Genomic DNA, 24,366 nt, shown 5'->3' on the forward strand with positions numbered 1-24,366 from the left:
GACGTGTTTGGCATCTTTTATGTTCTGTTCAGATTGGCGAAGGTACCCACTAGACCCTTTTGAAGGGACCCAAGTAGCAGGACAGCAATATCATAGACCTGGCAACTTGCTCAAGGTCAAAAAAGATGGGTAAGAGTTAGAATCCGTCTTTTGGCCTTTCAATTTCTTCTGGTTGAAAAAATTGGGCTCCACAACTTTCCTCTTACGGCGACCATCCAAGGAAGGGAAATGAGAATGTCAGAGATTCAGAAGAATCCTAGAGTTTTGGGTCCTGCCCTTGGGCTTTGTGAGACCACCCAGGATCATCTCCTTCTAAGTCTTAGCAGATTCTCCAGGAGTAAGATGAGGTTGGATACCTTGTTCCGATGAAGCCTCCCATTTCCATAACCTGAGACAGACTCAAACACACAGAAGTATTAGTTTGGTTGTTTGGGTGAGTATTTTTATATTTCAGTTCACCAGTTACAGAAAATAAATGGCATGGTTTCATTTGAACCGTATCCCTAAGCTTTATTTATGTATTTAAAACATTAGTTTTATTGCTGAGTTAAAAAAAAAGAAAAACGCATACTTTGGCTCAGTTCAAAATTCACAAAATGTGCAGCTTTTGGTACACAGTACGGTTCAAATCCCTAGGTATTCATTTAGTTGTCTCCTTCAGAGAGAAGTTCCATAACATCGTCCCCTTTCTAGAAAGGTCTATGAAAAATAGGTTACTTACTGTTCCTCCTCTGTTTTCCTCTGGGTGTAGGTGAGTGTTCCCAAATTTAGTGAAGCCTAAGTAGATCTTCCTCTCCTTGTCATGTCCTTCCTGTTTTGTTCGTGATCTGGCACAACTCCTATGGCCATTTGGGGGGTGATTTTTTCAGTCCAAGTGTTGCTGTTTCTTTTTCTGCTTGAGTGTTAAGGACAGACTCTGAGTACTAATTCCTGAGACTCCTGCCTCCACAGAGGAACAGCGCTGCGGGTAACGAGGTGTCAAAAGATGGCGAACCAGCTCCATTGTCATGCTTTCCACCTTTTCCATTAGGAGTCCTGATGAGTGGCTTTCCCTTTCCCTAGGTGACAAAAAGGGGAGGTGAGGAGGTATACGAGGAGCTGAAGCAGGTCAGTCCCTCTCTGTCTGCTCCTCCCGGGCATATCCAGGGCCTGTAGCTGCCATAAATAATGTCCCAGGGGCTTCCAGTGACTTCCAAAGGCCAGAGCTGCCAGTGTAGCATAGCATGAATCACCATGGAAACCTGAGATAGCTGGGAGCTTTCTCTTCCCATTTTTCTCGTTAGACCATTGGTTTGGATCCAGAGTTGCTGCAGCTTTTTTGTGAAGTTATTAGATGAAGCCTTACCTTGGGCTCCTGTGCGATCGGCTACTTCCAGGTCCTCGCATGGATGAAACCAGAAGATTTTCTGGAACGAGCATTGAACAGTGTAGGAGACTTGCACTGTGAGAACACACATTTTGCCAAGTTTGCACCTCAGAGGAAGCGCTCTGAATATCCCTCTCATTGTGCTATGATAGATGTGTGTTCTAATGGTTTCCAGGACCCTGTGCACTCTATTGCTGGGACACAGCCACATTCCCCCCCACCCCCACCCCCCACTCCCAAGTCAATCAAGTTTTGTCCAGGAAAGGCATCAAGGCTAAAAAGACAAACTGTGATTGCATGTGGATGGATGAGGTGCAGGGGAACAAAATCCCTTCTAGGAATAGAAATGTGGACCCTTCGTTGTAATTTTGCAAAACATGTTTTCCAGACTGTGATCTTTGTGTATTTTAAGAGATAGATAAATCCACGGGAAATACCGTGGGGCTCGAGAGGAAGCAGTGATCAGAGGTTATACGAGCAATGAAACCAGTTACTACTGCCATTTCTCCTTTTACCCCACTTTTTAAAAGAACTTGACTTTTTAAAAATATGAGTAGTCCTAAATTGTAACGTGTGTAGATTAATGTAAACTACCACCACAATCAGGGTGCAAGCAGTTTCTTCACTCCAAAACCTCCCTGTGCTGACTGTTCCTAAGCACCCCCTGCCCCGCAGCCCCAGCCGCTGGCAGCCGCTGATCTGTTCTCCTTCCCGATGGTCTCGTCTTTGAGAATCTCATGGAAACAGAACCATGCAGTACATCCCCAGACACTGGCTTCTGTCGCTCCAGCATAATGCCCTTGGGATTAATCTAAGTTGTTGTGTGTCAATAGTATGTTCCATTTTATAACATCATATGGATGTACTACAGTTGGTTTATACATGCACCCATTGAAGGACTTTTGGGCTGTTTTTGGTGATTTGAGTCCCTCATTTAAAAAAAATTGTGAAATATATACAGCTGACTCTTGAACAATGTGGGGGGTTAGGGGTGCTGACCCCCCTTTGCAGTTGAAAATCTACATGGAATTTCTGATTTCTCAAAAACTTAACTACTAATAGCCTCCTGTTGACCAGAAGCCTTACTGATAATATAAACAGCCAGTTAACACAAATTTTGTATGTTATATGTATTACAGACTTTATAAAAAAAGTATAATGTAAGCTATAAATATAAAGTAAGATACAGAAAAGAAAATGTTTTTAAATTGTTGCCAATTTCCAAAAAATTTTCCGATGTATTTATTGAAAAACATCTGTGTATAAGATAGACCCGTGTATTTCAAACCCATGTTGTTCAAGAGTCAACTGTATAACACAAAATTTGCCACTTTAACCATTTCTAAGTCTACCGTTCTATGGTGTTAATTACATTCACAACATTGTGCAACCATTAATTACTACCTGTTTCTAAAACTTTTTTATCATTCCATAGAAACTGGATAACCATTAAGCAATAACTCGTCATTCCCTCCAGCCCCTGCTAACCTCTGATCTACTTTCTGTCTGTGAATTTGCCTGTTCTACATATCTCATATAATAGAATCATAAAATATTTATCATTTTGTGTCTGGCTTATTTCACTTGGTATGTTTTCAGGGCTCATCTATGTTGTAGCCTGTGTTGGTCGACACTTCAATCTTTTTTATGGCTGAATAGTATTCCCTTGTATGCAGAGACCACATTTTGTCCATCTGTTCATCTGTTGATGGACACCTGGGTTGTTTCCACATTCTGGCTCTTGTGAATAATGCTGCTGTGAACATGGGTGCCCAGCTATCTGTTTGATTCTTGCTTTTGGTTCTTTGGCCACTCCCATTTTTTAATTTAAATTGGCAGAGTAGGAGTGGATGTGGGAATTCTAGTTTCTGAGAATCTGGTGTTTTGTCTGAATCTAGTCATTGTTCTTTGTTCTTGGTGTTCTTAAAGGATTTGAGGAATTCTGCCATATTTTTGGTCATTAGCTTCAGTATTCTGGGAGGAGGAAGGTAGTCACAACTGAGTATAAGGGAAGTGGACTCCAGGTGATGGGCTGGAGGCCCTCGGTGGTGCTAGCTTCCAAGGTGTGCAACCTCGTCAGGTTGTGGTGTGATGGCTTGCTGGGGTCTAAGTGGTCTTTGGTACGTATTTCACATGATCTACTTTCTCTGGCCTTTGCTACATTTCACTATAGAGTTTGCCATTCCATTAGGAAAGGACTTAAGGATAAGAGCAAAAAGTACCAAGTGAGAAGAAAAATTTTCACTGCAGGATCTGCTTTTATAAATAAGATATGTCTGAACCTACCTGGACTCAGATAACTCAGCTAATTGCTTACCCTTTTAGAATAATTGGCAATAGGGGCAGTCTCAACCATAAGAAGCATGCAGCACAGGGAACAGATTATGATTACCTACAAGGATGTACCCTTGGGGCTAAGAGCTTAATAGATTTTCCTTAATTAACAGATAGCTGTAATTTATTTTTAAATAGCTGCATTTGCATATATAGTAGGGGGCTAAAGTCATTTAGAAATGGTTGGATCTTTAAGCACTGAAGAGTTTTACGATATTGCTAGTTTGCTGATTAAATTTCCCTTGATAAGCATTGTAGAGACTAGTTCAGCCAGTACTTTCTTTTCTTCTCTTTTTTTATTAAAGTATCACTGATAAACAATCTTATGTTTGTTTCAAATACACAACACAGTGGTTCAACATTTACCCATATTATCAAGTCCTCACTCAGTGAGGTCACTGTCCGTCAATATAGTAAGAGGTTACAGAATCATTAACTGTATTCTCCATACTGTCCTACCGTCCCGGTGACCAGCCTATATTGTGATTGCGAATCATTGTGCCCCTTCATCCCCTTCCCTCTCCCCTCCCACCTTCCCCCACCCCTCCCCCTTGGGAGCCACTAGTCTCATCTCAGTGTCTGTGAGTCTACTGTTATTTTGTTCCTTCTGTTTTGCTTTGTTTTTATACTCCGCAAATAAGTGAAATCATTTTTGTCTTTCTCCGCCTGGCCTATTTTGCTGAGCGTAATACCCTCTAGATCCATCCCTGTTGTTGCAAATGGGAGGATGAGCATTCTTTTGTCCCTAAAGGATGACAGACCCTCCCTTTCACCAACCTCCTGCCACAGCCTGCCACAGCCTGCCACTAAGTCTAAGGTTCTCACCCCTGGAGAGACTTTTTTGGCTTAAAACCCTCCATTTACAGGAAGCTGTTAACCTGAGTGTGGTGGTGGGGTGGGCGTGTGTACGTGTGTGTGTGTCTCTGTTTCAGGGAGGATCTTTGAAAAGGACTGTAAATCTATTCGGGGCCAGCTTGACCATCACTCGTGACTCAGTCTGGCCACATCTTTTCAGTCCCCAGGTTTGCATGGGGGTTTGTGCTCATGCTGGGACCAAGGCAAGGCTGTTGACACGGCTTCACAGGGGAGGCTGAAGACAAACACGGTGTGTGGGCTGGGTCATCGGGCAGCTCACACTAACAGCGGCACATCCCAAACTCAAAGCCTGGTGGGATTGTTAACTTCCTCATTGCAGGTGAAGAGGTGCAAAGAGAGCTACCTTTGCAGGTACAAAGTTCGAAGATGACAAACTACAATAAGTAAAAATAATTTATAAAACCCCTTTTAGGTCCCTGTCTCTGGGCTGTGTACTTTTCTCACATTATTGCATTTAATCTTCACAACGTCCCTATGAGTAGGTGTGCACTGTCTTCATTTTACAAGGGAGGGATGGATACTTAAAGCTAAGTTAAGTACTCGAATACACAGTGAGATTGACCCAGGCAGCCTGAGGCTCCTTCAGTCAAAGAGAAAACACACAACTGTATCTTTCTGCTGTGAAACAGAATTTCAGTCATTTAATCTCAGCAAAATAGCATCATTTGTCACATCTATATCAATACTCTAGATTTCACTGGCATTATAATTTTTTAAAGTTTCTTTCTAAATAAGTCATATATATTTGCTTATGAATTTATTTTTGTTTAATAGTTGTATAAGAACTATAAGCATAAGAGTTTATACATGGTTTTATATCTTTGCGCATATTTAGGTAATATTATAGTAAAAATGACTTAGGTCAACACTGGCAGTCCACAGTATTGAATCATTAACACCCTCCACACATTAGCACTTTTAGTTTAAATAAAGTCCCTTAATAACCTTAGAGACATATTTTGGCAGACTGGGGTGAAGGGACAGTGAAGAGGTGCTCTTTAGAGATGGCTCTGTAGCGGGTTCCCAGGTACCAACAGGGTGGAGTAGACATTTATTTTCTCTCTGCACTGTGAGGACAAGATTCTACTCTCTTTGCCACCCTCTCTGTGTTGAAATTCTGCTGCCTGTATAAATGTCACTTTATAGGCAATCACTCTTTCCTCCAGCTGCTTTTAAAATATTCTTCATGGTGTTTTCCATTCTACATCTGTGTGTCTACCTGTGGATATAGTTTTGTTTATACTGCATAGGATCCCATGTACTTCCTGAACCTTAGAATTCATGTCTTTCATCAAAAGTGGAAAATTTTGAGTGCACATCTCTCCAGTACTCCCTTTATCTGCCTTTGCACTCATCTCCCATACCACAGCACCACCTCTAATTCTCTTCTCCCTGTCTCTTCACCTCCCATTGATCTCATGGTGTTACATTCCACTTCACTTCTTCAGATTTATTTGTCTGTTTACCCGTATTCTCTCTTTGAATGTGTCCAGTGTAATATTTAACCTGTTTGTTAGGATTTTTTTATGGAAAGGAGAGTGTATTTCATCATTGACATTTCTAAACTACTTTACTTAGATGTAATTTATGTATAAAAAAGCACACCCATTTAAACTGTACCATTAGCTAAGCTTTGATGAATGTATTTACCCATGAGACGACCACCACAATCAAAATACAGATTTCCATCACCCCTAGGAGTTTCCTTGTGCCCCTGGGACATTTTCAGCAATTATATCTTCTAGTATTTTTTCTGGCCCCTTCTCTTTCTCTGGAATTCTAGTTATATAAGTATTGAACATTTGAATATTGTTCCCTTAGGTCTCTAAGGTTCTCAGTGCCTCAGTTTTCCTCAATCTTTCTTCTTTCTGTTGTTTGGGAATGTATATTGCTCAGTCTCTGACTTCACTGATTCTCGCTTCCACCTTCCCCAATAAGTGGCTGGCCCCACATAGTGAACATTTAAATTTTCAGTTCTTGTACTTTTCAGCTCTAGAATTTCCTTTTCTAACTTTGTTTCCATTTATCTATTGAGAATTCCTAGCTGTTCATTCAGTATGACACCATATTTCTTTTCATTCTTTGAGCATATTTATAATAACTGCTTTAAAGTCAATGTCTGCTAAATCCAACATCTGGAGCCATTCAAAGTCAGTTCCTATTGGCTAACTTTTCCCCTGAGTATAGTGCACATGTTAATGTTTCTTTGCATGTCTAGTAATTTCTGGTTGAAAATTGAGCCTTGTAGGTGATAAATTATGGCAACTGTTTTATTCTTCTGAGGTATGTATATTTTTTGTTCTAGTAGGCAGTGAACTTGTCTGGATTCCAGTGCAAACTCCATCACCTTTATGATACACAGCAGCTAATATCTCTGTTTTTATGACCTCCCATTGGTACTTTTTTACCTGGCATTTGGGAGTTTCTCCTGTTTCTGTGTAATTTGGTGGCTAGTCAAGGATTTCAACAGAGATGGAGGTCACTCTCGTTTTATTTTCTTGCATCTAGAGGTTTCCCTCAAACTTTTAGCTGTCTGGATGGTTTGGGGCTCTGTGTCTGATGTTTCAAGCCTGTAAGATTCAACTTTCTGGCACCTGACTTGTTCATGGTTGGGAAGTTCACTCAGAAAAAAAAAAAAAGGCAGCAAATTCACAGTCAGGACTGTGCATAGCTGTGTTATTCAAGAGCAAGAGCAGATTTATTTCTGGTTTCTGCTCACTTTTTCACCAGGCCCCTTAGAGCCTCCTCCCACACATGCATAGTTTAGATTTTGGCCTGTGATTTGGACAGAGTTTATTCTATGAATTTTATACTCCTTTTGTGGTTATTTTGCTGCCAGTACTTTTCCTGTAGATTTCTAGCTACATTTTCAGGCTTGAACTGTGATCTCTGGCATCTTGGCTGGTGAGGCTGTGGTTTTCCACTGCTGTTTTTTTTCCAGCTATAGCTGTAAGGATTGGACATCATTAGTCCAGGAAGACATAAACTGCCAATTCTTACCCCTTCCTGTGGCAGCTTTTTGAGAGTAAATGCTCTTTCTGCTTCTGTCTGCTTTTGGATTCTCTCCAGGGCCTTTAAATAGTTGTTTTTTTAAAAAATTTTTTTAACCTTATTCTTATCAGTGTTATGTATGGAAGGGTTTCATGACCACTGCACTCCTGTGACACTTTTGGAAGTAGTCTACCCATTAAATTTTTAGTTTCAGTATCTCTGTTGTTTATTTGAAATTCTATTTGCTTTCTGAATTAAGTCCACCTAATATTCATGATATCTTTTTATTTCTCACATCATAAGTTCCTTTTAAAAATGTTTTTGATCATCTTAAATATACTTATTTATGGTCTGTATCCAGTTAGTATCCAATAATTCCGGTATCTGAAGTCTTGGGTGTTCAGCTGTGCCTTTTGCTGTGTCTGCTGACTTTCTCTCATTCAACTTTTTATAAGTAAATTTTAGCTTATGAGCCATGCACCCTAACTTGGGGGTTAAAATCTGTATAGAGGGATTTTGTTTGCTTTTACTTATGTTCAAATTATATCATGGACCATTGCCATATACTAATTTCTAAGGCTGGGGGTTCCTAGGCCTGGCAGGTAGTATAAATTTGTAGTCCAATTCCATTTGAAGACAAGCTCATGATTATAAATTCTTATAGGGAGACTTTTCTTTCTCATGATACAGAGCTGATGACAACCATATCCTGCAGCCAGGGGATAGACTATTCCTCATCTGTGTCTTTACTGACAGTTCAGCTCTTTGGAACTCCTGAATAGCAGCAATCTTGATTATAATTCTGGCTCATTTCTAATCAAGACCCAGTCTGGTACACTGATCCCACCCCCAGCTCTTTTCAGGGACTTTAAAAACCTCATCTACATGATTATCGCAAGAAATGAGATTAACCCCCAATACTGCCATTTCCGAGTTACTGCTCTGAGCTTTTCAATGTCTTATTTGATTTGATTTTCCAATCTGGGAAGTCTGAATAGAAAAGTAAAAAAATTAGAGTACAATAAAACCCCATCCACACCTATATTTGTTAGATGTTAATGTGTTGCTATATTTGCTTTATCTGTGCGTGTGTGTTTGCTGAACCATTATAAATTATATACATCATGATATTTTACTTGTAAATACTTTATCAAGCATCTCCAAAACGTGAGGCTTTTCTCTATAAAACTATATTACTATTTTCATACCTAACAAATTGTATTAATCAGGGTTCTTCAGAGAAGTAGAACTAGGGGTGTGTGTGTGTGTGTGTGTGTGTGTGTGTGTGTGTACAAGAGAGAAAAAGAATTGCCAAGAAATTTTACCATAAAATTCCCTAGAGCCAAAGGTCATGCATTCTAGACTGAAAGGGCTCACTACAAACACAACACAAAGATCCATATGAAGGCACATTATTATATTTCAAGTGCTGGAGCCAAAGAGGACATTGAAAACTTTTAGAGAGGAAATGAGGTAACATTCAGTTGATCAGGAATCAGAATGGCCTCGTATTTTTTTACGTCGACACTGTAAGCTTTGGAGACAGAACAGCGATGCCTTCATGTTTCAGAGGGGGAGTAACTTCCACCTGAGACTTCCATACCCAGCTAGACTGACAACCAAGTGTATGGTTAGAATGAAGACATTTTCAGTCACAAAGTCCTTCTAAAAAGTAACTTTGCATTTACCATTTGTAAACAAAGCCACTAGGGGAAGTTTTAAAAAGCTGGGGGAAGGTGGAGTTTGCTCAGTCAAGAAAGGGCATTACAGGGGGATCCAGGAACAGCAGGTCTAAAACAGGAGAGAGGTACAAGGAATCCCAAGAAAGTAATTCAGGGAATTCACAGAGTGATAGCTCTGCAGGAGGCCTTGAGAGCAGCCTCACGGATCTGAGGGATGCAGGAGGGACATCTCAGTGAAAAGATGAACTGATAAACAATGTGGTTGGTTGTATTGAGAGGCTTTTTAGAGTGTGTCAGAAAATTTGGGACTGATTTAGTGGTAAGTAAATTGAAGATGGTGTGAATGAAAACTAGAACACTTATATAAGAAAATACATGAGATCATCTGTATGGTTTATATGTAACTAATAGTTAAATAGTTCTGCTAATGTAAACACTGAATCTTGAACTAACCAGTGATATGACTATAGGGAGGATGGGGTGGGTTGGAGATTATATACATAGCTGTCAGGTGGGTAGGGTAAAAAGCAAAATCCTTATCTTCCATAGAATGAAACCAATGGATACTGTTTAATAGTGAAGAAAAATCAAGAAGTGAAATGTCAACATGTTGTTTAGAAATGCAGAGTCAGGAGAAATGCCTGGAAGATAGGAAAGTGGTTGCCTCTAGAGAACAGAAATTAGGAGTGTAGTGGTGGGGGATTACTGTTTTTTCTTTTGTTGTTGTTGTTATAAACTTGTAACAATATATGACTTTTAAAACTGTGAACCTGTATTGGTTTGATTTTTTAAAAACTTTAAATATAAAAGTAAAACATTCATTCATTTCAGTACTTTAAGTACCCTTTGTAATGAATTGTGATACATGTCATGGTGCATCTTACCATTACCATGTTGGTAAGGTTCTAAGTCATCCTCACCTTCTTTAAGGGCAGGGATTTCCCACCTCCTAAGATTGCACTGTCCAATGCAGTAGCCACTAGCCATGCATGGCTATTTAAAATTAATTTAAGTTAAATAAAACTCCAATTTCAATTTTTCTTGCCCTAGTAACATTTCCAAGTATTCAATAGCCATACATGGCTAGTGGCGACTGTATTAAACAACACTGCCCTAAATCAGTCTCAGGTCCACCCCTTCTTTCCAGCTCATTGCTGTTCTCTCTAGGCAGGATACAGTAATGACTGGAGGTGTGGGCTCTTGAGTCACTCTAAGAGCTCAAGCATGGGCTTCATCGCTTCCTGGCTGTATGAGTTTGGGCACATCATATAACCTCTCAGTGCTTCGGTTTCCCCGTCTGTCAGGTGGGGATACTAATAGCACCATCACCTCCTAGGGGTTGTAAGGATGGACTGTGATAATGCATTTACATGAAATGCTTAGCATCATGCCTGGCCCACGGTGCACACTCAGGAAAGGTTTCCTGCGGCAGCTGGAATCCTCGTGTCGTGCCCTGCCACCTATCCCTCCAGCCACTTCTGAGCTTGCATGCAGCCCTGATGGACAAGCCCCATATGCACCAACAGCCTCCACCTCACAGGCCTGCCCCTCTTTTTCTCTGAGCACTTCTTCAGGTGGGACAGAGGCTTGCTCAGTCTGAAGGAGAGCAGCCCAGAAGCGCTGGGATTTCCACCTCCAATGGAAGCCCTCACCCAGAGAAAGACGGCCTCAGTGGGTAAATACCCCACTTCCACTGTGGGAGAAATTCTGAGAAGTCTTCCCCACAGTCCCTCAGAGGCCCCCAGGGGAAGGGAGCCCCACCTGTCCCCAGCAGTGACCTACTCAGTGATGCATCCTTTGTTGGCCCTTCTCCTGTCCCTGCCTTACTTCCCCCCTCTCTCATTGTGCTCCTTGGGGTCTCCACCCAACTTCTACCCAAGTCATGGTCTCAGGGTCTGTCTGGGAGGAGCTCACATTGAAAAAACCACCGCCACTACCACCGCCATGTTCGTCAGTTCAGGCACTCCTTGCTTCAAGACCAAGCGCCTGCAGTAGCTCCCTGGCTGCTTTTCCCATCTTCGTTTCCACTCTACGGCCAGAGCCATCTCGGTCTAATATAAATCTGGAGCTGTGACTTACCTGGTCCCTTCTTGCCTAGAGGTGCAGTAAAACTTAGCCTTGTGATCAGGAACCTTCACAAATCCCCCTGAACCTACCTTACCAGCCTCACCTCTGGCTAGTTACACTGCTCACCATCCTTTAACACACGATTTTCTTCTGTATTCCTGTATCCTAACACATGCTGTCTCTGATTGGAGTAATAATATAGCAGTAATAGTTATTGATCACTTACCCTTTATCAAATAGTGTTCTATGCAGTGTGCACAGATTCGTTCATTTAATCCTCACAGTAACCTTATGAAGAAGGTTTTAATATTCTCCCCATAGTAGAGATGTGGAAACCGAGGCTTAGGAAAGCCACATACTTATTGGTGAAGTTGGGTAACTCCAAGGTTGTGCCCTGTACTTGGCAGGAAAGTTACATAACACACAAATGATTAAGTTACAAGAAATCCACTTTACTGAGGGGGGAAGAGAGAGAGCGAGAGAAGGTAAATGTGGTTTGGGTAATCTGCCTGACATTCCATTCAATGCATACCTGCTCCAAGGAGGGGGCGGGTGGGGTGGCGGATAGGGGGCAAGGGTCTGCTGCTATCCCGGCTTTCGGGACTGCTTGTACTTGGCTGGCTGAATGTGATACAGTGCTTAATCATTCACATGTTCACGCGACAGAGCTCCCAAAATACATGCCTATTATATACTGAGAGATGGTTCATCTATCTCTCTGCTGGCTTTTCAGGGCTCACTTTGACCCTGTGTGACTGCCTCCCCAGGACAGGTGACTCTCCAGTGCCTGATCCATGAGGGACAGGGGACTCCACGGTCCTGTTTCCTTTTCCCACCTGGTGGACACCTGCTTATCTCTTCTGACACAGGGCAAGCATCACATCCTCTGGGAAGCTTTCCCTAACTTCCCTGGGAAGAATCCCCTTCCCCGAATGCTCCTGGAACACCCTGCACACATTTCTTTGCACATTCTCCTATGTTGCACACTAACAATCTGTTTACACTGCATTTCCCAGCCACATTGTATATTCCTCAGTGGAGCCCAGTTCTTTGTGAGATGTTTCAGTCCCTCTGTAGCGGGGGTTCAGGAAACATCTTCTTTGGTTGGTTGTCAGGAAGGCAAGTCTCTATGCCTTCTAGAAAAAGAAATGAGGGCAATTCAGAAGGGTCATTAAAGTCCGTCGTGTTTCTTACAGAATCCGGAGTCATGGAAGTGATCCCTTCTGTCTCTATTCGCTCTCTGTCTCCTCGGTTTCTTTGTTCTTTCTATGAGGTCACTATTTGACCATAGGACTTTAAGAAGCCAGTTCTATGTGGTCTGTTGTTTTCCTCACTAGATCTATGTGAATATGTTTATGTTATCTGTTTGCATACCAGATGAACATACCTCTGCCAGCCAGTCAAATCTCCCCAAACCCTCAAACTGGCACCATCGGTGAGGAGTTTCCACGTTGCCTTTCTGCTTTTCTGTCTTGTGAAGGATGTGGTTTTTGGTTATGTGATTCTTTTTAAGCCGCTTCATTTGTTTCTGGACTAATAGCATAGCTCCCCAAACTTGGACAGAAATGTCAAGTTCAGAATCTCTGGAAGCACAGCAATAAGACGCTAATTAGTTCATGTTTTCCATAGAATGAGACTCAAATACACAATCACTGCTTTCTTGTTCTATTTCTCACCCTTGACGATGCTGGCAAAACTTTTTCCTTTTGGATGCAAGGGGATTGGTTGGGAACAGAAAGCAGTTTCCTGTACTCCACCTGCTGGATGGAATGAATAAAAGCCTTGGGGAAAGATCTAAATATTTACCAGATAGAACCTCAGCCCCCAAAGTTTCAAGTCTGGAATACATTTCACAGCCCCAGGCCAGAAACATGTATGCTGATACTGATTATTTGTATCCTTTGGCAGAGGGTCTAGAGAAGTGTTATAATTCATTTGGGGAGAAAAGTCTGTGGTGGGGTGGGGGTGGGAGTCAGGTGGGAATGATTATGTGTATATAGCTTCTACTTAGCTATCTAGATGTTGGAGAATGGAGTCCACCTACCTTCCCGCTTCCATCACTGGCTTCTACCCTGCTGGCTAACTTCAGTTCACACCTTGCTTTCCACACCTGGACCTCCCTGGCATTGTGTTCCCTCCTGCCACAGTGCCTTAGCACACACACTGCTGCCTCCATCTGGAATGTTCTTCACACCCCACACTCCACCTCTTTACCTGGTCAACTCTGAGTCGTCTTCTGTCAGACATCAACTCATTTCCTCAGGGAATCCCTTGAGTAAGTGAAACCCCTGAATTCACTGGATACTTCTCCTTTGTAAGTACCTGTCACACTTACAATTTTACATTTGTCTGTGATCCTTTGTGTAAATTGCTTCCTACTCTATGGTATATGTATATGGGACAAATGATATGCTGGTATTCATTAAAAAAATTGTCAAGTTTTATGTTTATTTTAATGTGTATTAGAAAATACATATATATATATATATATGGTAGTAGCTTATCTTTTTGTGAAATTTTTGCCTACTGTAAATTCACCTTCCAGAAACCATATGAATTGGTAGTACCATGATCAGGCAATGGGTATATAGGCTCTTGGAAGCAGTATGCAAATAAGTGAAATTTGGGGAATAATATGTTCATATGCTTCTCCTTACTAAACTGTAAGCTCCAGAAATGAGCTTTATTTGGTACACCATCATGCCCACCATGCCTGGTGCATATTTGGGCCTTAATAAATATTTGTTGAAAAACTGGGCAGTGGTTGAATGACCAGTTGAAGGACTCAACAAGTGCCCCTCCTAAGTGGCCTCAGGCTAATGAGATATCAGCTGATGAGAAAGAAGGCTGAGATTTCTCTTGAGGATCAGCCACATGGATTGTACATGAACTTTGCGGACTTAGAACATTCAGTTTCAAAAGACCAAAGACGCCGCAGAGTCACGGGGCTGTAGGGGACCTTTGCGGTTAGCCTGCTCAGGGCAGCACCTCCAGTGTCCTGGGTGGGTATTGTCACAGGCTAGTTTCCTGAGAAGTGGACCCTGAGATGAAGATCAGCGTGCGGGAGGTTTCTCAGGGATCTTGGGATGGACACCTGTGGACGGGAAGGAAGCAGGTTAGGGCAGAAGGAGAGGTGGAGGCATTCTCAGCAGAGGCCTCGGCTGACTTTATGAGAACTTCTGACACCAGGACGATCCTGCAGGGCTGTCCAGAGTTGAAGCATAGGGGCCAGGCAGTTGGGCACCTATGTGCATCACCTTGGAGGGGCGTGCCCTGGGGCACGGCAGCTTTCTTCACCGAGGTGCTGATGGTGAAGGCCTGTCAGCAGGTTAATACTCTCAGCAGCTGGGAGGGTCACTTCTGAAGGGGGTCCTGGGTGCCACACTGCCGAGTAGACCCCAGGCGTGCGTGCAGGCTCTGTATGGAAATCTCCAGGACTGGCAGACCTCAGTCACTACATGTGGATGTGCTAGTGACCATGGCTGGAATGACTGTAGTTGTTAGAAAAAAATTGTTTCTTTATATTGAAACAAAAACCACTTCCTTGTCAGGTTCCAAATACCTATACTCATTTGATTCCCAGAGCAAGAAAACAAAAGGACCTTTGAACTGTCTGGGGAGAATTATAATATCTCATTTTAAATCTTCTCTTAACTAAACACACTTAGTTTCTTTTGTTTTTTTTTATTTGTTTTTTCTATGGTTCCTTACTATTCATCTATTAGTTTTCACATAACTTTTTTAAAGTTATAAAATTCCTTTTAATAAACAGCATCTAGAATGAGATACAATAGCCTAGATGTGGACTAACCTGCTCACATTACAGTAAGACAATTATATCCCATAATCTCTGCCTTATAGAAGTAAGCGTGGAGTCAGTCAATGTTATTATCCCTTGTTCAAATGAATTGCTGTGAAGCAATTTCCCTCCAAATGTGGATTCATAAAGAAAATCACTGGGACCCAAAATGGAAATCTGAAAGATCATTTTTAGCTCTATCTTATCAGTATGTGATATGTGTGATTATATTTATTATAAAAATAATAGCAAATGTTTATTCAGTCCTTATCATATGCCAGGTACTGTGTTAAAAATACTTCCATGCCTCCATCTCATTCGGTCCTCTCCACAAGCCTGTGAGGTTGGCACTGAATGTCTGCTCATTCCAGAGGGGAGGAAGTGGAGAGCAGACAGGTTAAGGAACTTCCCCAAAGACACAGTCAGGAAATGGAGGATCCAGAATTTGAACTCTGCCAACCCGACTCCAAAGCTACCTTCTTCTGTATGTGGGATTTACATTGATTTGTACATTACATTGAGTTAAATTCATTAACGACTTAAAATCTAAAGAAAGTACTTTAAATAAATGAATGGCCTTTGGAGAAGTTCAGGGGGATTTAGAAAGAGCATTTTTAAAAGGGAGCAAGCCCCCCAAATTGATGCTTTCATCTAGAGACTTTCTCTACTACTATAATCTTCTTAAGGGCAATGACCACATTTATCCATCTTTTAATACTGTGGCTAGTAGAGTATCTAAATCATGGTTTTGCCAGTTGCCAATTTATTGCCTATCTGATCCAAATCCATTCTTCTTTGCCTTATTTTATGATACTGGAGCTGGAGCCTGTACACATTTCCCCTTTGCCAGCTGATGCACCTTACGGTTTGTCTGTAGAGAGCATTGGAGGGATCCTGCAAGAAGAAGGGGCTTTTCTTTGGGATTCCTGTAGTTCTCTTCTTATTCCTACAGCGCAGTGGCCAGTGGGCAGCTTCCTGCAGGAAACCTAGTGCTGCACAACCTCCAGCAAGTTATGCTGGCACCCCAGCAAGCTGCTCCCTGTGGGGAACTCCCGAGGCCCTGCCGTGAGATCATCCGCCCGCCGTCCTGTGGGCCACAACCACACCTTTGCCAGTGAGGTCAGAAGACCTTCTCTCAAGTAAGCTCCTTCCTTGAGTTCTATCCTCAGGCTTGAGGAGAGTAGCTGCTGTTCCAATATTCTTTAGAGATCTCTTTACCCCTCTGAGTAGTTCATCTCTTTTCACTAGTTGGTAATTCTTTTTATTAAAGTTATCCCATTCAAATTATCGATGTGATCTCTGTCTCCTGATTGGGCCATAACTAAGCAGGTGCTAGATGCTCAATAAATGATAAATGAATAGATGAGTGAGTGAGGGAACTGAGGAAAGATGCCTCATTTTCAACTTATTGTTACTGTCTATTCTTGAGGTCTGGACTGGATGGAGTAGCCCTCTGCCCTGTCAAACTCTTCCCAGATGGTCAAGTTGCTTGGGAGTTACACATTTTCTGGCAATTTATAAAACCCATCTTTCTTGCTCACGTCGGTTAAATATTATATGACAGAGTCCCCTAACATCAAGGATCAAGAAACAAGTTCTTCTTTCAGTTGCCCTCTCTGCACAGCCACCAGGGATTTGTGATTTTATCCTGTATTATTAGAAATGACCTGGCCAGTTCAAAAACCAGCACCACTTCCCAGGTCAGAATCAGGATTCCTAATGCAGGCGTCCTACTTTGAGAATGCCATAGATGGTACTATTCACTTCTACAGGAAGTTACTGAGTTCTTAACACAGTTGACATTCCCAGACTACCTACAGCCCAATTTTTACAGTCCACACAAATTAGCCTATAGGAAAACTATTATGACTTATTTTGGAGAAAAAGTTTGGAGCTAAAGTGTATCAGTAATCTAACATCTTGCTCTTGTGCATCTCTGGGTAAGACTAAAAAAATTTTCTTCTAAGGCAAGAAAAAAAACATGAAATATGAAAATCATAGTGATGTGTGTTTCTGTAATGATTTGCACAAGTTGCCTGTGTACACCTACGTGCTTACGCACTGCAGCCGAGTGCATCAAATCCTGAAACTGAACACAGTTCTGAACAAGGAGTTCCTGGCCCCTCATTAAGGCTGATAGAAAAGTGCATCAGGGATGCAGTGAGGTTTTTGCTTGTTTATGCAATAAAACAGACACCAATGTCTAGCTGCTGAATGTGTAAATTTAGCCTGTGTGACCATGGGTAGCTAAGAGGGAAGGAAGCAATTCAGGAAATACCTCCTCCCCACATCACAAGCATTCTCAGACCCATCAGAAGACCCCAAAACTAGGTCCTACAGTATATGCATTTTATAAAGCAAATCCACCCTGTAGCTTCAGGCTGTGTGTGACCTGCTTTCCCTTTTTAATTTTATAACTAGGGTGGAAAGCTAACAGTGCAGTATGTCATGGTCAATATATCAACCGCAGAGTGGATACAATGTTACAGAAAGATCCAAGCAGTCAGTTAGTGCATTTTCCCTGTAACCTGAGAGAATGATAGATGGATCACTGGGGACTGGATACCCAATGTCACATCCCCACATCTCAGGCTCTGAGTTCCCTGATTGGATTTTAGAGTGAATTTTATGCTCAGAGGTTCTGGGTTTCTAGTCTTTTCCTGACTCAGTCTACTTTTCATGTCGTGTTTAGAAATGGTTATGAAAGAGAAATTGTGGGGGGGAGGGGCGCGAGAGAAGAATGAAGTGAAAACCGTGGGAGTCAGGGAGGGAATGGCCTCAAGACCCAAGTGATAAATTCCAAAGAAGGGGAGGGGTCAGGCCCCCAGGGCTCTGCCGGGGCGTCTGCTGAGACCTGAGTTGCAGGCAGCAGTGAGTGCCTGTGGGGTGCGCAACGTCTCATTTATTTTGTGTGATCAGTAGTAAACCAGCTAAAAGAATTCACCCAGCCCTCAGAACAGGTGGTTCCTGGGTAACAGAATGTCCCCTTGTCTTCGAACAAATCATGACTTTGAAAACACTAAAACCCTAATACAAGATCCTAATTGGTCTCGTCTTTGGGAAAGAAGACAGTTGCGTTAAGCTGATGTTTTTCTAACTGCGGTTGTGACCTTTTAATGTCATGAGCCAGTTTAATGGATCTTTGACAAGCAATTTTCAGTGGGATGTAATAGAAAAATCTGAGCACATCTGATATATATAGTTTTGCGACATTTTTTGTTTCCGTGGTGTGTATGTACAAGGGCCTGCACATGCTGGATTGTGTTGCAAATGTAATTCTTACTGTGGATCGAGCTCTAAACAGTAGAAAAATACTGCTTTCGGCAACTGTAAAATGAAAAGGAGGCCTCGATTTTGGTGTAGAATGAGCAGTGAGCAAACACCACCCAACTGGTTTTTTTTAAAGATCCATGTGCCTATGTGAGTGTGCATGTGTGCAAGCAAGTGTATGTGCATAGACATGTGTGAACATGTGTGTGTGTGCACATGTGTGATCTGATTCTGCCATGGAGTCTAGGCAATAGTGTACTTTCTCCTACAAGTGAGAAGGCAGAACATTCAGAAGGAGACATTGCTTGGTATAATATTTTCAGAAAATCTGATGGGTGAACCTATAGCCCTGCACTGAGGCTCTTGAGATGCCACAGAGGCACCTCTTGCCATTGACTTAAAATTGAACCAAGACCTTAAAGTTTTTGTTCAGTTCACCATATCTTTGCTGAAGCACAAACTGGTCAACTCACCAATAGTAGCATCATTTCGCATGATTTATACTATGAAGAAAATGTGTCGGTTGCATTAGTGATGTTGCTTTGCTCTTCGGGGAGTGGGGGGCAACTTTCCTGATGCGACGTCCCTAACGGAGCCCTAGAAAGGCACCAATGTTGCCTTAGGTTTCCAAACAGAATGAAAAGTGTTTCTACCGTAGCTTTTCCTGTCAGCCTTTAAAACCTCCTATCTGGAGATAAAAGCGGCCACACCTCCGGGATACCAGCGGAGGCCTTCGCGGGAAGCGGAGACGCCGTGATGCGCGGACACCCAGAGAGACATCGTCACCGAGCAGTGGGACATTTATTAATACTTGCAAGGTGCAAAAGTAAAGAGACAGTGATGTAAAATGACAGGCATCCTCTTCATCAGAGGTCTGCTTTGCAGCCATGAGCTTGGGTGGTTTAGGCAGTATGTTCTACAAAGCTGAGGCCCTGGGCTCCATTGCCTCTGACACAAGGCAAAGACCTTGATCGCCAGCAACACATCACGTTCCAGTCAGTTTTTTTAAGTACACGCTGTTGGCCATAGGAGGCTCTGATTATCATCCCTTCCAGGACGGGGCCGCCACCTCCCCCTCCACGTTGGGAACAGTGAAAAGTATATATGCTCCTGGTGCTTTGTACAGAATGGCAGGCAACTCTTAACAACGGGCTGAAAATGAATCCCCATGAGAGGCGCCTGACCCGCAGATGGCTACAAGGCTTGCTCAAGGCAGAGAGCGAGGGACAGGAGTGCTCCATGCAGGGGAACTAGAGCCCATTGGATACAAAGTGGGGAACCACCCACTGTCCCCTTCCACTGGACCAGGCAGGCTCTTTGCCTGATTGAAAAGTCCTGCCTTGACACCGACATGGTTCTACAGTTAGAAATGTTAGGTTTACCTTGTCATGTCCCCTGATGCTTTGGCAGGGATTTGTTTATTCTGGGTGTTGCTAACTTCCAAAATGTGGGTTGCTGGGACTTGCTATTTATTCAGCAGGAACCTACAAAGTCTGTGTTTTAACTTGACTGAAAGAAATGAATGCACAGCATCTTTCATCATAAATATAATGCCCTAGGAGAGAACAGCAGCAAACCAGACAGACAAGGTTTCCAGGGGCCCCAGGACCCAGTACAGGGCCTGGCACACAGTAAGCACTTAATAAATATTCACTGAATGACTACACGAAGAATGACTGGACTGCAGTTGCCAAGGTCACAATAGGGTTTCTTCTAAATGCTTTGGGTCTCGAATTCCGTCTCATCTATTAGCAACAGTATTTAATTTTTCTTGGTCAATGTTGACTTGAATTTGATTCATACACTGAAAATTCTGGACCAAATAAATACCTTGGATTTCCTCTCTGGGTACCTTTTTCTGGCCAAATCTTCATAGTAAAACATCTTCATAGTAAAAAGATGTTAAACCATTCTGTACTGTCCCCAACTTACCTGCAAAAATGTACTAAAATAGAATAGAATCATCTTATCCAAGTTAACAAAAACAAAAACTGTTATGAAATTGTTTTTCTGGACCAATGCAGAATGATATTATTAACCATAGTGTTAACTTAGTTCAATTCCTCAATTAAACTACTGCTTTGAACTTCCACAGCACGTCATTTTTCTCCCATTCTAAATACAACAGTTCAATTACTAAGGAGTTATTTCTCAATTAATAATTACTTCAATTCTTTATAACAGGGGCTAACACTCTCATCAATTTTTATCCACAATTATGATAGCGTTGCTTAAGAGTCCCCATTTTCAAAGAAAAATTTGTAACAGCACAGTGGAAAACAAAGAAAAATCTCATAGGTAAATGTAGTTTAAGTGGTAGATAATTTAAGTGGAGCTTATTCATCATATCCTATTATTCTCAGTAGCTGAATGCTAATCACTTTAGTAGCCTTTGAGCTATAGTTTTAAAATGTGATTAAAACAGTCTCATGTAAATTTAAATGGCTTATTAAAGGCCCTTACATGGCAACAGTATCATATGTCAGAAATGAATGGTGTTTCTAATTTGCTAGTCGCTTGGGTCAAGTTTACTTTAAGCAGGAAGCATATTTATACAAGTAATCGTCACACAATGGTCTCTTGGGAAAAGTTGTTGGTGAGGGTTTAACGTTTTTGAAGGATGCTTTCGTATATCTTCTAAATGGGCACTTTATAGGCATTGGGCCAAAGTGCCTTAAATCCACCCTCCTTAATATAGGTACAGCTGCCGCCAAGGCTGCCTAAATGCTCAGGAAGGCTGGTGGGTGTGTGTTCTTTAATGGTGAAGCTAGAGGGGGTGGGGGGTGGGGCCACCTTCATTTGAAAAACATTTTTCAGGACCTTAAAGTATGGTGGGGGGCGGCCACAGCATCTACAGCACCTGGGAGCTTGTGGGAAATGTCACCTACCCCAGACCCACTGAGCCGGAAACGGCACTCAAACACCCAGTGTGCTTTGTAAACACTGCCCTAGGACCCCAGTGTCTCTGCTTTCTGGTGACTAAGCACAGGTCATGGTGCCCCTTTCTCTTACCCTCTCATGTGTGGAATCATCCTCTAGAAGATAACATTCCCTTCAGCCCATGTTTCCCTTCCTTTTTCATCACCCCCACACCCACCCCAGACCCACATGAATTTACCAACATCCGGTGTCCTTGCTTTTATCAAGAACCCACTTCTCATGCTTCCCACTTGACACCGGGGGGCTTTCTGCTGCTGGATAACCTTGGGAAATTCAAGGCATGGTTAACAACTCCCAAGGCTGCGCATTTATTTTGCTTTCCTGTGGCTGAGCCTCCCATCCTTCATTTATTCTGCATTGAGATCCTGTCCTTCTAAGCTGTCCACCAGAATCCAATCTCCCCTTGCCACTTTAATCCCCTCCGTTCTTGAGAGGGGGTTTCTTCGTCCCTGTTTCTCTCGCGGAATGCTGCCTTCCTCCTGTCTAGCCATTGCTTCCCTGCTAACACTTGTGGGGTAGTGAAAGGACAGAAGGGAGTCGTGCCAGGTGTGTGGGGAGCCACAGGAAGGATCTACTCAGCAGAGGGAATCATATGCACTTGCTAATAACCCACTTGGCTGCCTCCTGAACATGCTTCGTTTAGCCCCACCCTTGCATTGAGGGGCTTAGCCTGTAGCAGATGCCCAGAGGCAACTGGACATCCAAACCAGACCCAGACTGGCCAGCCAGTTGGCCCTTAGAAGCAATTTGGTCGCTCGCTTCCAAACTGTGCTGGGGTAAAGGGCTCTGCAAAAAAAGTGAACTGGGCATTTAGAAGCGCATTGCTTACAAATTCAGGTTTTGTGGACCAGGGGTTAGCGCAGCCGATGGTCAAGGGCACAATCTGGGGTCAACCAGGTGAGCACCCCATCAGGCCCCTCTGGAGTGGCCAGCACCCAGAACAGATTTCTTTAATCAGAGGAGACTGGCAGGGGGAGAAACAAGATTGCTTTCTGGCCATAGTGAGTCCGAGGACCACGTTTGCAGCTTCCATTCTTCTTGAGGCCAACAAACCAATTCTTTTCGGCGTGCTTCTTGGACGTGTAGGTATTGTAATGGTTTTCCTCCAGCCTTTCCAGAAACAAACATTCCTCATCTGGTGTCTGCTAAAAAGATAAAAGCAAAAAGAATGGAACTATTAGTGAGTGGTTTTAAACCTGGTTGCTCCGTTCACTAGCGGTGTGACCTTGGCCAAGGAACTGAGGCTTTGTTTCTGTGCCTCTGTTTCATCTTCAGTAAAATTGGGATCGTAATGTGATCCATCTCTGAGGGTGGTAATGAGGACTTAGAACAGGAGCCAACACATAATGAGCTTGCAAATACATTTCCTATTTTCATAAATTCCTCTCCCATTTGCTGACCTCAGGACCCAAGAGTCTCCCACTGGGGAGACCCTGAAATGACTGCAAGCACCTGAAGGGCAAGGCTGGGCCGGTTCTCTCTGAAGAGGCCTGGCATATGGAAAACATCCAATAAGCAAAACCAGACTGTAAAGCCATGGGATGTTCTAAGTTTGGATTTGAAGAATAAATGGTAACCTACTAATAATACTTTTTTGGTGATGGGAATACAGTGTGGGAAAAACCTTCATGCACTGTTGGTGAGAAAAGCTGGCAAGAAGTTTGAGGGTAGTTTGGCAATATGTATCAGAGTTTTAAATATGCATTACTTTTGACCCAGCAGTTTTATTTCTAGGAATGGACCCTTAGGAGATAGTTGAGCAAGTATAAAACTGTATTTTCGAGGACGGTATTTTGAAGTATTGGACTTAATGGTAACAAATTGGAAGCAATCTAAATGTCCATGGCAAGGTGATTGGTTAAGTGGGTAGCGGTATATCCATACAGTGGAATCCAATGCGGCTTTACATTTGTTAGACCAGAAAGATGGCTACAGCATATTAAATAGTGCATCCACTTAAAAAATATCTACCAACAATTACTTTTTTCCTTGAAATTCATCTGCTAGAGAGTTGGAGGAGCCCCACTTATTTGAACTTTGTCAGGATTTTAAAATTCCCTTATTATACTTGGAAATAGCACAGGTGTATTAAAATACTTATGTTGTGTATTGACTTTGCTCCAATTCCAAGTCATGTGATCACTGTACTCAGCACCCGCAGCAGTTGGTGATTCCTGTACTGGTGGTTTCTAATCCTGTTGTTCATTGTTCTCTATTTGTGGGCATGCTAGTCTGTTAGTCTGTGAGCCCTACTGAGAGAAGAGTTGGAACCTTGTCAGCCTTATGTCTGCACCCCAGACCCAGAGCCTTGCAAATAATATGTGCTTTTTGGCTAGGTGGTGAACTTAATTTGATTCCTGGGATCAGTAAAGCTATCTTTGGTTAGTAAGGAACTGTGTGACAGGAAGTCCCCTGCTTCTTACTCATTTGTAGCCTAGTGCAATGACACCTGGGTGAGACACTTCAGACCGTTTTAGAACAAGACAGGACATAGATGTAATATTTAATTGGGTGACTCTGCTCCTCTAGAAGAACTTAGTGTTTGATGCACACTGTCGGGGTGGGAGAAGGCAAGCAGTTTGGCCCTGTGTGGGTTGCCCACTCTCTATAAGGAGGGCTCATCCCACAGAGCCCTTTAGTGGGCGTCAGGCTTGTGTGCTGTGATAAAGCTGAGGATGGCCATGTCCCCCACCTGATTTCTCTGTCACACTAGAGCAGCTGACACACACAGAAGGGCTGAGTCACAGGATGAGTCAGCAGGCTGAATCGGAGGTGCTCTGTCCACCCCTCAGCCAGGCTCTGTCAGTGCTTGTTACGTGCTCTGTGCAATGTCTAGGGCCTGAGGAATCAACAGTTGATTCATCCTATTGTTTTAATTATTTTCTCTTTTATATTTAGCATGCTGCTTTTCCCCCGGTTACAGGGTGGCATAGACTCACTGCAGAAAATTTGGAAAATACAGGAAGGCATTCACTGTTATAATATCAGCCGCCTACCACCCCCAGAGATAAATATATTAATGTTTTGGTATATAGCCTTTC

The 24,366-nt window shown here is 42.6% G+C and overlaps 1 protein-coding gene and 1 long non-coding RNA gene across 5 annotated transcripts in view; one reads left to right on the forward strand and one right to left on the reverse strand.

Moving 5' to 3' along the window:
• LOC108391032 (uncharacterized) overlaps positions 1-24,366 on the forward strand; it is a 332,816-nt gene that overhangs the window by 200,600 nt on the left and 107,850 nt on the right. Inside the window, exon 9 of one of the 3 annotated variants that reach the window (XR_012125171.1) lies at positions 16,068-16,254. The exons of the other annotated variants lie outside the window; for them this stretch is intronic. This is a non-coding gene — a long non-coding RNA (uncharacterized lncRNA). The remainder of the gene's footprint in view (positions 1-16,067; positions 16,255-24,366) is intronic. 3 annotated transcript variants of the gene reach the window in all.
• Positions 19,168-24,366, reverse strand: part of FGF1 (fibroblast growth factor 1) — a 90,040-nt gene continuing 84,841 nt past the window's right edge. Inside the window, exon 6 of one of the 2 annotated variants that reach the window (XM_073221872.1) lies at positions 19,168-22,470. In XM_073221872.1, the coding sequence (XP_073077973.1) occupies positions 22,276-22,470 (195 nt within the window). In that variant the 3' untranslated portion in view covers positions 19,168-22,275. The remainder of the gene's footprint in view (positions 22,471-24,366) is intronic. The other variant, XM_073221873.1, reaches the window with a different exon arrangement.

This window comes from Manis javanica, chromosome 14, assembly GCF_040802235.1.
Source record: "Manis javanica isolate MJ-LG chromosome 14, MJ_LKY, whole genome shotgun sequence".
NCBI lineage: Eukaryota > Metazoa > Chordata > Mammalia > Pholidota > Manidae > Manis > Manis javanica.